This window comes from Camarhynchus parvulus, chromosome 10 (genome assembly GCF_901933205.1).
Source record: "Camarhynchus parvulus chromosome 10, STF_HiC, whole genome shotgun sequence".
NCBI classification, from domain to species: Eukaryota; Metazoa; Chordata; class Aves; order Passeriformes; family Thraupidae; genus Camarhynchus; species Camarhynchus parvulus.
In genome coordinates, this window is record NC_044580.1 from 6,090,132 (window position 1) to 6,106,043 (window position 15,912).

At 38.9% G+C, this 15,912-nt stretch overlaps 1 protein-coding gene across 4 annotated transcripts in view; it reads left to right on the forward strand.

Moving 5' to 3' along the window:
* THSD4 (thrombospondin type 1 domain containing 4) overlaps window positions 1-15,912 on the forward strand; it is a 190,709-nt gene that overhangs the window by 122,131 nt on the left and 52,666 nt on the right. For 3 of the 4 annotated variants that reach the window (XM_030955315.1, XM_030955316.1, XM_030955317.1), the window contains one exon: window positions 11,515-11,719. The exons of the other annotated variant lie outside the window; for it this stretch is intronic. In XM_030955315.1, coding sequence (XP_030811175.1) covers window positions 11,515-11,719 — 205 coding nt within the window. The remainder of the gene's footprint in view (window positions 1-11,514; window positions 11,720-15,912) is intronic. 4 annotated transcript variants of the gene reach the window in all.

Consider the following 15,912-nt stretch of genomic DNA (forward strand, 5'->3'; position numbering starts at 1 on the left):
AAAAATATTTGCAAAACACACAATTTTATTTAATCCTAGGTTTTGGAAAAAAAAAAACAAACCAAAATTATTTTTGCTGTTTATTTTCTTTGAAAATAAATGTTCAGCTTGTTTCAAGTCCCTGGCAAGGAAATTTTCAGTGTGGGTTGTTAAGTTTTGGCAGAGCTATAACAATCTAAAAGCAACAGGGATACTATTGGAAAGCACTTGAAAATATTAGCCATTACTATAGTTACTAGCTCTGCTTGTATTTCTTTGTTTCTTTGGGCATGAAATTGTATCAGGTCAGGTATTCTCCAAGGTGGGTACACCAAGGTGGAGAGGAAGGACACGAGGCAACTGTCAGTGAGCAGAGCAGGATGAAACACAGGTCATGGTGGTCCTGGGGTTCACAGGAGATTCCTGAGGTATCAAGTTCCTGGGTGCTGCTGCTGTTGGGGCCGTGCACCTACCAGCTCTTGGTAGCACAGTTCCAAGTGTAACACATAATTAAACCCCTGGAGGGGAAAAAAAAAACCCCAAACACTTGTTATTGAATTTAAGATTTATTAGAATTAAAGAAATTAATTAAAGTTGTCCCAGGAGATAATAGAGAACACTGTATTCTGTGCTACCTTTTTTGTGAGCTACATCATGGATAAAAAGAAATACATGCAGTTGAAAGAGAGGGCTAATGAGTAAGTATTTATTGCACAGATATATTCTGGCTGTGTTAGCTGCTGTTTCAAGATCAGACATCTGTCCTTAAAATATTTTGCTGCTTGGAGGTTTTTTTTCTTTACCTTGAAATAAAGCCAAGTTTTTCCTTCATAAAGGAGAACACTTGAATAAACACAACCCTAGCATAAAGCCAGTTGGGACTAGTCTGTTGGCAAGGGCTAGAGTTCTTTTCACATAGGGAATTATTAGAAAGACAGTGAATCTAATTTCTCCCCTCTCAAGGGTCCCTCACATAGTCTCTATTCTTGACTTCTGTAATATTAAGCAGCATGGAACAGTCAGAAGTTTACAGGAGTGTTACACTGGGATATTTTTATATATTGTCCCTTATTTTTCAGAAAAAATGAAATATTTATTTGTTTTAACTTTGAAATTGTGACAGATGAAAGTATTTGTTAACTATGGTGTACCCATAGGGACATTTATTTACACATAGCAAGCAGGTAAAACTTGTAAATCTGTTATAGAACAAAACTGAGAATTCTGTGTGGCTTAGAAAGGTTTGTGTATTCTGGGGAGCAGTGTTGGGATACAGTAGTACTTAACTATGGATTGGATTCTGCAGAAGTTGGCACACATTTATTTTTCCTACAAAATTGCTTCTAAGACTTGGATTTTCTGTATGTTAGACCAGGTCACAAGAGTTGTAAAGCTAGTAATGTCTGAAACCAGTCAGTAATTTCCAGTTTCCTTTGTCCTCATTTATATAAAATGATTCTTCACTGAGACCTCTTGATTTCTAAGTCCGGGGAGGTGAGGGAGTATCTACACAATTGCAGTGAGACAGGGAAACAGTATTTGATGCTGGATGAAGAGCTCTTAAGTGATTTGAAGAAAGGTAGTAAAAGAAGGAGTTGCTGTCACTAAACATCTTAGAGCAAACAGTATGGTAAGAATGTGAGGGATAGCAGTAGGCTGAACTCAGAAATGATTGGGTCAGTTGTGAAAGTGGTACAATTGCATTTGTTTGCAAGCATATCAGATTTTTGCTTAGCCTGCCAAAATTAACCAAACCTTTAATGAGTTCCATCCTGAGCAAACACTGTGAATGTGGTTGTGGCTCTGTCTGCACAGAGCCTGTAATGATATTTAAACCAGAACTGAACTTTTGAGAAATATGCATTCCTAAAAAACATCTTAGAACCAGTTAACTTTATTAAAACTATTAGACATAAGGGCCTCCTGCATAGGCACTAAAGTAATATTCAAACAATTAGATTAGGAAAGGAAGAGTATGAGTGTTGAAATGAACATAATGGCTCAGAAATGAAGAAGTTAGGAATGAAGAAAGCAGTGCAAAGCAGAGCAGGTTGCTCTGCATATGTTTCTGGGTATGAATGTGTATGGATGGATGAACATATGTGTGGCATCTCCCATGTGTGCCCTCCCCAGCTCAGGTGGGGCTGTTCAGAAGCACAGGAGGTGCAGTTAAGGCAATGAAGATGACAAGGAAATGGAATAACATGAGCAGGATTCCATAGGCTGAACATTTCAGTCTGGAAAAATAATAACTTGGGTGACAATGACTGAGTGAAGTCCATAAAACCTGAGAGTTCATGGAGAATGTGAAGAGGAAATGATTGTCATTGTCTGTCTCAGTACAAGATCTCTGAGTCACTGGCAGAAATTACCCAGTGCTATTCTCAAATGAAAATGATGTGGCATGTAGTGGAACTGACTGACATAGGAATTAGGCCTCCTAAATTTCAGGAAGGAAGCTAAGCATATTCAATAAAGGACTACTAAATGATAGAAAGACATTATATTTGTCTGAGGAAGTCTTTGTGCCTCAAAGTAAAAATGCAGCCTGGAAACATATTCTGACAAAATAGCATACATCTTTCCCAGCTTAGGATCACTCTTACGCTCCCATTATTGATGCCTTTGGTTAACAGACTTTGATGTGGCTTGCAAGGACTTCATGTTTCTGTGTTCCTGTAATGTGGTGGGAGAGTTTTGGTGATTGAATCTAATCATTCAGAGGGCCTGATCATTCACTGCCTTGAGATTCTTCTGAAGCTCTTCATACTTGAGGTTTTTTTTGCTAACCTGAGTATCTTCACATTAGCTAGAAAATACTAAGAGCCAGGAACTTCTAGTGCAAAATAAGGATGAAGTCATTATTGACACAATGGTGAAGTTGGACATACTCTCCTTCTGAGGAGGGCATTAGGCCCCATTTTTTTCCTTATTTGTCAGCCAATCAAAATAGAGAAATGCATGCAGTTTTCCATTACTCAGGGACCTCGTCACTGATGGTTTGCACATCTTCTCTCTGATTAACAGAAATAAAAATATTTAAAGGGCTGCAGCCTTGAAATAGGTCAAGATACTAAATACAGAGTATTGCTTATACCTGACCATATGTCTTGAGCTGGCAAGTACTAAGAAGCTGCTAAAATACAGAAAAATGTTGAAATTTTACAAAGGGAATTTATTTTAGATCTTTAGTGATAGACAGGTCAAATCACTGTGAATTCTAGTATTTCTTGCCTTTTCATGTTTACTTTGAGATGTTTAAAACAGCTTAGTTTAACAGCAGCTTTAAAACACCCTTAGGTTTCAGGAATACCTCTTTTGTAATCCAAGCTGCTAAATCTAACCCCTGTGAAGCCCCACGAAGTCCTGTACACAGGTAACTGAGGAAGGAGCTTGGTGCATTCAGTGGTGTTTTCTGGAGAAAGACCATTCTTGAGCTGTGGTTTTCTGTGAGAAACTGCTTCACTCTTGTCTGAATAGGTTTAGAAGCCTAGTAAAAGGTATTTTGGTCTACAATTCAGAGTTACAGGAAAATCAGCATCCTAAGAATTGGACTTGATCAAAGAAGAGAATAGACAAACTATAAAGAACCAAATTTCCTGTTTTTTGGCTGCAAACATAAATTCTGTTATTTGGTAGTGTTTGAGCATGACAAATGATGTGAACTGGTTTGCCCTATGTACGAAGTCTATTAAAACAAGTGAAAAAGAGGGTTTGTTTTTGTCTAAAAATACACTGTTCTATGTAACAATTATCTTTACAGGAATCATGCTCATTGTTATAGAAAGAGGCATAATTTTAGTTAAGTGTTTTCCCAGAACTTTATTCTGCCCCCCTTCACACGAGCTCTACAAGTAAGGATGGGGTGCTGGTGTTCTCTCGTTCCAAGTCTCTTACCACAAACTCCCATTGTAAAAAGGAAACTCATCTCTGCAAGTAATTTCTCACAAGTAGGTGAAGATCACATAGTAGAAAAACCTCCCACTGCAATACAAACCAGATGTATTTAGAACAGTGTTTTAGTGTGTTGTATAGACAAGGATTTGTTTGGGCAAAACTCCTTTTAATCCAAGTAAACCAGAATGGAGAATGTGAGCCCAAGGGAATCTACTGCACACCTTGGTTGCAGGATTATCAAGGAAGAGCTTGAACAGGTAACAGAGCAGCTCCTGGAAATACTGTTTCACATGATAGTAAATGTATTTTTTTCTTTTAATCAGAAGGGATGTTTCTGAACAATCAGCATAGGGCTGTGGCACAAACCTTCCAGCAGCACTGTGTTCAGAACCAGGCACTAGTTAAATCCAGTCCTTGCTGGCTGAAGAGCAAAAGATCATCTCTTTTTAAGATAAATCTAAAAAGTCTGATAAATGCTCAGGGCCACATGAGATCCTAAAGAAAAGTGATCTGTAGCTGTGTGGAGTCTTCCACAAAGAAATGTTCACAGGTATTTGTTGTGTTTGTAGGAAATGGAAATGGCTGTTCCTATTTCTGCCACTTGTGATGCAGTCACACACTTGGAAGGAGCTTTGTCCAAATGTCTGTGTGCCATCACATCTTCTGCTCTTGTGGTCTCCTCTCTCTCGGATTTGCACATTTCCTCCCCCTGCAGCATTGATGTACAGACAAAAATGCAGGTGCCTGGAGTGTTAAGTGGACTTTGTACTTAACTCATGTAACAGGGCTAGGGTGCACTGCCTCCTTTCCTAAATTCTGTCAGCAGGAGTATGTAAAAGTCCAGAACATGGAGATTCTGCATGGTTTCCAGGGCATTTGCACAACACTTCTCCCCTGCCCCCAACTTTATGTTTTGAGGAGTATTATTTTCATAGGACAGGTAGAACTTTAGTATTTCAGTCCTGCAAGCTCAAATAGAGCTTTGCAAGAATAACATTTCAAAGTAGAAAACTTGAACCTGTAAGTTTGAAAGACTTTGCAAGTATTTGTAAGTATGCAGTTACAGCTGCATATCGTGAGAAGAGAGAGCATTTGTATTTCTGTAAATAGATAAATTGTGCTTATTTGGGTCCATACTGCTTAAATGGGTGTTAATTGGGGTGATACTGTGTAGCTGTTTAGCACCAAAGATGGAGAAAACAGGACTGTATTGAATGGAGGCCTCCGCTCCAGGCTGTGCTATTGAAGGTGTCTCCTGCATTGTGGAGTGACTGCTCTGCCACTTCTGAATTTTTCTGCCATTTTCCAGAAGAAACAGATTGTATTTTTGCATCATTCAAATAGCAAAATGGACTGGCATCTTTTCCATCTCCTCGTTCCTAAAGGGCAGGACAAAAACAGCATCAAAAGGTCACCAAGCCAAAGCAGTTCCTTTGAAACAATGAAATAGTTGCCATAGAGGCAGTGACTCATTGCTGTGTGGGAGAGGTGAGTGTTTGCCTGGAAGTGGCTCAGGGGCTGTTCTGAACACCACTCATAACTGAAATTATTTGTGTTCTTCACTCTCTTCCTCAGGTTGGCTTCAAATGTTATTACTGTTTGTTTATGCTCTTTATGACGTTCATGAACCAGAAAATAATAATGGTGGGTATTGTAAAAGCTCAAGAAAGAATGAAAAGGCAGCATTTTGGGGTTTTCAGAGAGTCAGGCATTGAGGATACAGCTCTAACTTTGGTGAGGTTATATGGGGTTTCACACTTTTTCTCTGAAGTACCACCCTTTTGAAGAGAATTGTGGAGACCTTTCACTGAATCCTGCAATGGCACAGTACTTCTTGCCAACACTAATACTGAGATATGATCGGGGTGGTGCTGACATGCATTAGCTTTAGCCACTTAGATAAGAGGTGTTTTAAAAAGGCATAGAGTTAACATCAACTACTTGAATTGGATTATTTTGTTTAACTGTTTCTTGTCATTGCCAACAAGGTCAATTTAGGCTAAATTTGAAGAATCATTTCATGAATTTTCAAACTGCACACTGAATTCAGAACATCGGTATATCCAAGCCTTGTCTGCAGTTTTGAAGGCTTTAGCCTTATGATCTATATCATAAATATACGCTTTATATACAAATTTTATGAAGGAAGATACCATTCTTAAAGCACTATATTGATATCTGACCTTAGATATTGAAATGGTTTTCTGCTTTTCCAGTTGAGTTGTTTAAATAGAAGCATAGAGTTTGCTTACTCTTGCTGAATCTGGGCTATCAAGTAATCTGGCATATTTGCAGCATATCAGTATATTCAAGCAGACATGAGTGCTTTGTTAATATGTGATCTAGGAATATTTATTTCAGATTATATTTAGTCTGCTTTTGTAGTAGAGCAGCTTTAATGTCCTTGTGGTTTTAAATTTCCTGACGTGATAAAACAATTAGTGCATTTTAGAGGTGCATATATTATTTGGACCTGTTGTACCTCTTGAGCATTAGAGCTTTCAGGGTATGGAGCTTCTAGTTGCAAATTTAATGTTCAGATAGCAAAAAAAAAAAAGTCAACCTTTCAATTTGAGATACTTCTGGTGGTTTTTTCTATCAGAGTATTTCCATTCTTAGTGAATGAGAGCAATCTGATTAGCTTGAAAGTACAAAGCCTCAGGTCCCTGGATGTGCTTGTGAGTGCTCCAGCAGCAAGTATGTATGGGAGCAGCCTGGCCCAGGGTCAAGCCATGGGGAAACTACTCTCCTTCTGTGTGGGGACATGTGCCTGTGGCTGGATTCAGTGCCAGAGCCTCCTGGGAGGGGGTATGAGAGATTCCTCCTAAAGGAAGAATCACCAAGGCAGAAATGAGAGCTGCTGATTGAACTGCATGGGATCAAATGGGGACACACCCCAAGCCCTGCACTCACCTTTAGAGCTGTATTTGCCAAAGGAATGCACATGCTAGGATTAGGCTTCTTCATCTCCTTCACTCTGAAATGCTGCTAACACAGCCACTTCAAATCACTTGAGTAAACTCCTTTAGTAAGCTCTTTGTAGAGTGGGGTCTCAAGCTGAACAGCTCTCTGACTTCTATAGGTGACAGGTAGCCATGGTCTGTTTGTACTTCAGGTCTTTATTGCTGGGGGTTTAGGCAGATTTCATAGACCTTACATTGGGTTTGTGTATGGGAGAGCTACAAGTTCCATTTAGAGTATCTTTCCTTAGAACAACAGGAGAGAAGTTGTTTTCCTGTCTGAGGTATCAGTGTGAGATGCATACTTTAGATTTTTTAATCCTTTTTATTAGCTGTTATTAGTTGATATCTCTAAGACCATCTTTTCACATGATTACTTTTCCTGGATGGCTTTACTTTTTCCATTGTAACAAGAATAAAACCTTTTTTCTCTCAAGTAATTTTCTAGCCAGTAAGAAACTATTGAATATCTTAGTGAAAGAGTCTTTATATGTCTTCATGTGAGTAGCTTTTTTTCACTAAACTGGTGCATATCCACATACTATAAATGTAATTTGAATTCTTAAGGTTGTCAAAAATGAATAGCTTGCTTCTTCTTACTGTCTGAAATTTATCTGACCAAGTGAAGTTCAGCTTAAAGCACAGATAGGTAATGAAACCAGCTATTGTGCAGGTAAGAAAATCTGTGATTAATTAAGTGGACCACATCTGGATGTGACCACAATCTAATAGTGAGGGGCTGTAAATAGCATCAAAGATTTGTGAGCATTAGGTCTGTGGACAGCAGGAAATATTTGAAAGCCAAAAGCAGGATCAAATGTTTGGGTAAAAATTATGGTTATAGCTAACCACAAATCAAGTGAGAGCCATTAGAATGTTGTTTGTTATCCTGTGGTTGAATGTAAATTCTCAGCATTGCTCCTTTGATTCATAAAGCAAATGAGGGTTGGGCTGCGACCTTGAAGACGTGTGAGACATTGAAGTGAGACAAGCAGGCTCTGCTGCCTTTCTTGTGCTCTGCCTTGGGAGGTTTTGCGAAGCATGAGGTTTGCCTCTTGCTCAAGTACAGCCATGGCTCCTCGCTGCTGAACAGCCTGTTCAGTTCATTTCCACTGAAGAACATGCACCACCAAACCCTGCACTGGTCTGTACACAGGCAGTGCCTCCTACAGGGAAATGCTTCAAACACAGGCTGGGCTGGCGTTTCCCTGCTGTGCTCGTAAAATGGCACATGCTGGCTGTTACTCTCCAGCAGTCATAACATCTTCATTGGGGTCTCATTTACTACCCTTCACAGACAGAGAAATGAAAGGAATTATGTTTATCTAATTGGAGGAGTTAAGATCATATGTGAAGGTCAAAGATTTCAACAGTGGCCAAAGAAAAGTAGTAGTATTACGCTCAGCTTCTTCACACATGGAGGGGAGAGCCATCCAGCCAATCTCTAGGCAGACTTGCTTAGACTTCATTGGAAAAAACTCAGAAAAACTAGTGTCCTTCCTAGTGGAGAGGGGAGAGACTTACCAAAGGCAAGAAATAAAAGTTGGGGTGAAAATAGCAGAAACTGACTGTCTGGGAGAGGAATCTAAGTCCACTAATGCAAACTGTAGTTCTGAAAGATGAGGAGCCAGAGCTTTCAGATGCCAAAGCAGTGTGTGTGCTTCCTTGTTCCTAATCTGCTGTCCCTCCTGCCTGGAGGGAAAGGATTACATGAGTAGCATGTCTGTGATACCTTACTGTCAATACCTTATTGTCAGCTGTCCCACTCTGAATTTCTTCAGTGTGGCTGTTGGATACTGAGGGAGACTCTGAAGGCCTTGTTAAAGTCAAGGCACAGAACATCCATTCCTCTCCACTCATGTGCTGAACTTGTCAGTCAATCACAAGTCCAGACACAACTTGACCTTGGTCTGTCCATGATGGTTTATCTCAGTCTTCTTTTTTGGTGGTGGTTTGTTGGTTGGTTGGTTGGTTTGGTTGGTTTTTTTTTTTTGGTTTGTTTGTTTTGGTTTTGTTTTGTGTTTTTGTTTTGTGGTTTTTTTTTTTGGTTTGGTTTGGTTTGGTTTTTGTCCTTCCTACATTTGGAAATGACTTCCATGAGAATTGTCTCTGCAGTCTTCCTAAGGGCTGTTAGGGTGACCAACCTGCAACTGAGCCTCAGGTCCTCTTGCTCTAAATGAAGATGGATGTGGCAGTTACTTTTTAGGCATCACCACTAATCACCATGACCTCATCTGGTCCCAAAGATTTGTGCACATAAAATTTCCTCAGGTGATTCCTAACTTGATCTTTCTCATTTTCCCAGATTCAGTGGAAGTGATTTAATTTTACACAAAAGTTCACGTGAATGAAAAATAACATACATACTTCTGTTTGACACACTTAAATCCAAAAGTCTTTTAAATTTGTTAGTAAATTTTGCATTGTGAAGACCGTGGAATTGATAGAATTCTGCCCTGTCAAATCCATAAAGAGGCTGACTTCTGTGACTTGGCAAATTTCCAGTTGATGTCAACTTTGAAGTCAGTGACGATTTCTTTGGAGAAAAGACATGAGGATTTGGATTAAAATATTTATTTATGATTGATAAATGAAGTCCACCTGGTCACCAGACAAGGAGAACATATGACACAAGAAGAAACAGTTTGAGATTTCTTTTTAATTTCAGTTTAGTAGAACATTTTATTTCATTCCAAAGCAAAAGAAATCCTTGGGTTGACTGAAAAATTTTAAATAATGCATTACTGGTAACAAAGCAGCAGGAGTTGTTACTCATGCGGTAAAGGCTAATTTGAAAAGAAGTGCAATATCAACTTCGTGTTTAGGTGTAAGAAATTAATTTTTTTATTGTTTTGTAAAGACCTACATTTTGATTTCACAAGGATTGTAAGTGCCATCTTGTGGACATCACTATTCTTGTCTCTCATTATAGGACACGGTGGTGAAGTAGAATAATAAAATTTAGTTTCAAAATCTGTGACAGAAATTAGTTATGGTTTCTTTGAGGTTTGGGAGATTTTGATTGATTTTCCAGTGTTGCTATTGATGTGCTGAGGTGGAAGAACACACTACTGCTGGCTTCAATGGCTGTAAATAAAGCCAATACCTGTTTCACTGTGAAGTCCTACTACTCATGATATTTGTAGTTCTTGGTGGAATTCCTCTGTTGATCCCTCTCAGATGTTTCTCCTGAGTGAGCTATCAATGGAATACCATGGGAGTTAAACCCCAGATGTCTGGGGTTCTGACAGGCTCCTTATGTTGTGACCCCCAATGTCCTTGTGTGAAAGTGGCTGGATGAAGTGGTTTATGTGATGTCAGCAAGTAGCCTGGGTGATTTTTGGGGGTGTGTGGGTTGCAGGGGTTTCTTTGTTGGACATCCTGGCCCTGGGTAGATCAGCTGTGCTGTGTTTTTAAAGGGTTTGGGGAATATCTATGTCTCCAAAGCATAGGTACAGTGATGCCTGTAACAGCAACCCCTGAGTTGGGCATTTCTACCCTTTTCACAAATAAAACCAAATTTTATTCTGATGAATACAGAATTTCTAATAATATGCAGCTGATTTTCTGCTCAATAATAACTTAAAGGTATTGTCATGAGGCACATTAAATATCTGCTGCTTATCTTAAAGCTGTCTCCTAAGGATCTGGAGCTTCTTCACTAGCCAAGTCAAATTCAGCCTGTACTCCAGAAGTAAATCCCATGTGGTTTGTCTGTATGCTGCTTAGCTGTCAGCCACTCACAAATTCCTGCTTGTCTCCGGGCTATACTGAGGCCATAACCAATATCAAAATTCCAGGACATCAAATCTCTTCCTTGGCTTGCTGCTTAAGTATTTTCTGTGTTGTCACAAAACAGAAGCTGATTTATCTCAGATAAGTTGTTTTTTAAACTGTTAGAGAAAATGGCCAGCAGTGTTGTTTTTGCAAAACCACAGTTATATCCCTGGTCATCCAGGATTCCTTTAGCATCTCATCTTTAAAGCTGTTTTATGGATTGTACAAATCAAAATCAGTTGGATGGGGCTTGGAACAATCTGGTTTAGAGGAAGATGTCCCTGCCTGTGGCAAAGGGGTTGGAACTGCATCATCTTCAAGGTCCCCTTCCAACTCAAACCATTCTGTGATTCCAGGAAATTATTTTGTTTTAAACTGTCCTGTCCAGGTGTGTGTTACTGAGTGGGTTGAAGGTTTCCTACTCAATGAACAGGTGGGTTTCATCTCTATCTAGATGCAGAATAAAGATTTCTCACATATCTCTTTTGGTGAGAATAGGCTGAGTGCTCACTTTTAGAAGAGATTAGGACAAGACTATAGAGGAGGTAGTTCTGCTTCTTCAGAAAGCCTATTTTGAATTATAACAAAATCAAAGCTCTCCACCTCTTTCCTGAGCAGCAGCTGTGGGAACTTTGTTGTTCAGCTTCTCTTTCAGCTGAGGAGTATGCAGTCAGCATGATCAATGCATTGCTGCTCGTGGTGTGTTCTTGGATTTTGCCCGGCAGGATGTAAAAACCTGTTGGCTACCTTGTAAACACCGAGTCTGAGAGCCCTTTGGGTTTTATTGCTTTTTTCCATACAGAAATTGATTCTTCTCTGAAAGTCATGCTATTCTCAGTTGTTGTGTCCGAAGTCTACAGTTGTAAGATCCTGGAAAAAGAAATCTTACTTTATTTTGCAGAGCATTGGCTGTGACGACTATCTGGGTTCTGACAAGGTGATTGACAAGTGTGGAATATGTGGAGGGGACAACACTGCTTGCAAAGTTGTGTCTGGAGTTTTCAAACACACGCTAACAAATCTTGGCTACCACAAGATAGTGGAAATTCCTGAAGGCGCTACTAAAATCAACATTACTGAGATGTCAAAGAGCAACAACTATTTGGGTAAGTTGCATCTCAGTGAATGAAGAATGCTTTGTGTGCTCGTGCAACTGGGTGGAGGTTATGCCAGGAAAGGCCTTCTGAGCAGTGTGAAATCTATGTCAAGAAGAAGACAGGAAAGCAAAGAAATCATTAAACAGGTGTTTTGATCAGAACTAACTGGCTGTTTTTAATTCTAGATTGATCTTGCATGACAAACATTGTAGACCTATTACAATCTATTTCCCTGTCTGTCTGACTTGGCTTTAGTTTCTCCTTTTAATCGGTTCCGCTGTGATGTTTCCCTTTCTCACATCATTAACCTTCTCTGATCAGTCAAGAATTCAGCCAAGCAGATGCTTGTGTTTATAAAAGGCTGCTTGAAGAGAAAAGAGCATCTTCTGGTTGCCAAAAAGTTTCAGTTCTTTTAAAGTTGAGATAATTTGATATTGAGGAGGTACTCACAGAATCCAAGGTCTTTGTACAGCTGTTTATTCAGAAGCAGGTCCCTCATTCGAAACCATGGAGGATCCTGGAATATTTATAGTAACATAACATCTTAATGTATATTTCTAGATGTGTATAGTGGGTTGCAAATTAGAGATTATGTGGAATTTATACCAGATCTATATCAGTCTTGTGTGCATTTATGAACTGTGGCATTCCCCACTGTAACCTGTTGTGTTCCCAGGTTTCAAAGCCCTTAGTTTGGCTACATTTGTGCAGGTTTTGTAGGCAATTCTGATGAGTGGACTGGAGAGAGAAGAGTTACTTATGATTTATAAAACCTGCCCCTCACTCTTCAGTCTTCTCTTCACCATCCTTAGATCCGTCTTAAAAATTACTATTGCAGATGGTAAAATTGGAGCCATCTGAGAACTTCTGTGCTGGCTTGGTGTGGTTATTGCTAGAAACTGTTCGGCTGTAGTAGAAGTTCTAAATGCCAGTCCTCTTGTTGGTCTGCTGCTTTATCTCCCTTCTGGTGGGTAACGCATCTCAGCTGCTGCTCAGGTACAAAAAAGGAAGATGCTCATTATGGAATTACTTTTACTCTCTTTTCTACTTTCTTCCCCTTAATTCCTGCTGAAGCTGGAATGAGCTCCACAGAAATGTTGCCTGTAGATGGGAGTTTCTTATGAGGAACAGTCTGAGCTGGAAAGTATGTTTTATAATTATACCAAAAATTTACTTCTAATTTGAAGAAATAGAATAAGCTACCCTCAATCCAAGAAAGCCAAATGTTCTGAACCTATTGCCTGGGTGGTCTTCTCAGTTCTTATTTGTCTTGGTTTCATCCAAATGAGGTTTTGATACCTTATATACCAATATACACCAGCATTTGCTTTTTCATGAGAACAGTTTGTATAGCATCCATCAACACGGACTTAATTGATGATGAACTAAACCAATAATTCTTTCTAAAGAATTTCCATGGATACTTGTACATTTGGTAGAAAATGGGTGAGAACATAGCTGACTTGGCAGTACAGTGGAAGTAGTTACATTACTAATATATAAAATCATGGAGTTGAATGTAATTTTTCTGTCAGATTTATGTGCCAGCATCTGAAAACAGCTGACAGAAAAACTCCCTTAACTATATTTAAATGTCCTGAGCCACTTGAACATTTTTGTAATGGGCAGGACAGAAAGAGAGTAACATTTTTGTTCAAAAATAACCAGGCTGTTGGTATGTCTGGGAAAGTGATAGAGTTTTTCTTTCCCATGCTGCTCTTTATCCCCTGAGCTCTTGGTTTATGCTATCATCTCTTCTTTCTTTCTTTCTTTCTTTCTTTCTTTGTTTTTATCCATTTCATATGTTTTATTTAAAAGTGCTGGTATTGATTTAGTCTGCTAGATTTGCCAGCTCCCTCCCATGTTAGGAATTCTTGAGGATGTAATTCCAGCCTAGAAGGATTCCAGTCACTCTGCTTACATTGTTACACAATAAATTTGGTTTATTGAGGCAGGTGAGTTACACCAGCACAAAAATGAACATGTTCAAGCAGATCAGAAAGCTGAAACTAAGAGAAAGGCTTATCAAACAATTTATTGGACAAGTGAAATGGTAATTATGCAGTTGGTGTTTTGGCATATGGGTGGTCACAAATTTCTCACTGATAAAATAGCATTCAGAATTATGACATTTTTATAGTGCACATAACACTGGTAGATCTGGGAAACTTGAAAACTCAGATCAGGCATTTTCTGATTTCTCTATATTTATGGTAATAAGCAGAAGTCTCAAACTTTAAAAATAACAATAAAAAAATTTAAATTATCCTTATGCTACTGCAGCAACAAGAAAACCCAGCAGCCATTCCTTTAAGGATGTAATTGAGTGCTTTGCAAAACTGAATTTTCAATACCTTATTCTGTCATAATCCAGTTGTAGCTATCAGAGCTGCTTGTAAGCACCATTCCCTTTTTTTCCCAAAGAGCATAAGTTGGTTGCTTTTGGTTTTCCTTTCACTTTGTACATTTTAGTTCCTTCAATGCAAAATTGGAAGTCAGCTCAAGATCATTAAGATTTTTTTTTTAGGAGATGATGGCAGGTGTTCCTAGGTATCAGTTACCCTGCTTTTCTCTGTTTGGGAGATTGTCTTGAGTTCCATGTGGTTTCATTAAGCAGATTTACCAAGCTCCACACTTTCCTCTAAAGTACTAAGCAAGTAAGTGATCAGGAGTGTTCACAAGGAGGTATTTCTTTAAAATCAGGAGGTGCTGGAAAAAGTAGGCAAGAATATGAGTTGCAAACTCAGCTAGAAGTAGTCCAAATGTTTGAAAGCTTCTCCATACTGCTTTTGTGAACTATTTTGTATTAGTCTATTGCTCATTTTTGTAAAGCCCTCATAAAAAGCACAGTTCTGTTGTTTCTGCTGAATGTGATTCAGCTTATTGAGTTTTCCCATTTTGAGGACTGCATTTTTGGCTTTTGCACACAAGCTGGAGTGATTCCAGAATAAAATTTTTAACTTCTTGCCACTGGAAAACAATAAACTTCTGTTAAAAAGAGAAGGCATGGCAGTGGTATATAAAGCTTTAAAGTGTTTCTAGAATTTTATTTGGGTAGTCAGAATATGCAGATTAAAGGAGATGGGCTAATTGGTTGTTCAGGGAACTTTGTAATTAACTTTTCATAAAATCCCAGTTTGGAATGAATTGAATTTCATGCAGCACAAATAGAGTATTTTCTTCTCCCCCTGCCCAAGTATTCCAATTCCTTTTAGGCTTTCCATTTCTTGTAGATCTTTACTGTAGGAAGAGTGTCGATGTGATAAAGGAAAATATTTTAGCAGTCAAGTTGAGAATGAGCTGCAACATTAACTAGTGTGTCTTAGTGAGCCAAAACAGACTAACTCTAATAGAGCCACGAGGTGTATCTGAAATTCCCCAGGAAACATCTCATGCTGGTTTTCTAGTGTGTGTTTGTTGGGAAAGAAAGCAGTCCAGTTTTGGAGTGCTGTATAACAGCTATTCATAACTATTAATGATGTATTCATCAGGCTGTATATTTACTCTCACATTTTTTTACAGTTGAGAGAAAAAGCTATGTATTACCAGCTCTGTAAAGTGTAGAGAAGGCTATGGGCTGCACAGCCCTGAGCTGTGTCAGAATGACTTCTCAGAGTTGTTTTCAGCAGTATTTTCTTACTGGCTCACGTGTAACAGAACCTTTTGGTAACAGAACTGCTGACCTTGGCCAGACCTTTCCATTGGCAAAGCCCTTGTGTCACATGCTAGAGACAAAGACATACTTTTTATCCCACTGGTAATCATCATCTGGACAGTTCTCTTACACTGACATGGGAAACTTGCCACTGAATTAAGTAGGACCATGATACCTTCAGTGGGACCAGCATGTTACAGCACTTGTGCTGCAAAACATGTGGGTTGGAGTAGAAATACTTCTGCATCTTTGGGATTGGGATTTGAGATAATAGCAGAATTTAAAGCCAGATAACCCAGATCTGAAGTGATTATTTGGAATGTGCTTTTATGCATATTGTGTCTTCAGAACCTAATTGAAAGAAGCTGGTTGCTATCCATATCCACAGCCTCAACTGCAAGGCACTCTGTTGGGAAGGAGGTGTCAGCAGTTCAAATTAAAATTTAGCTTCATACAGAATTGAACAATACGGTGCTTGAAATTGTGTTAGTTTTGAAATACACTGCATAATGAACTTTAATGGAGATAATCTGGTAATGTCTGTACT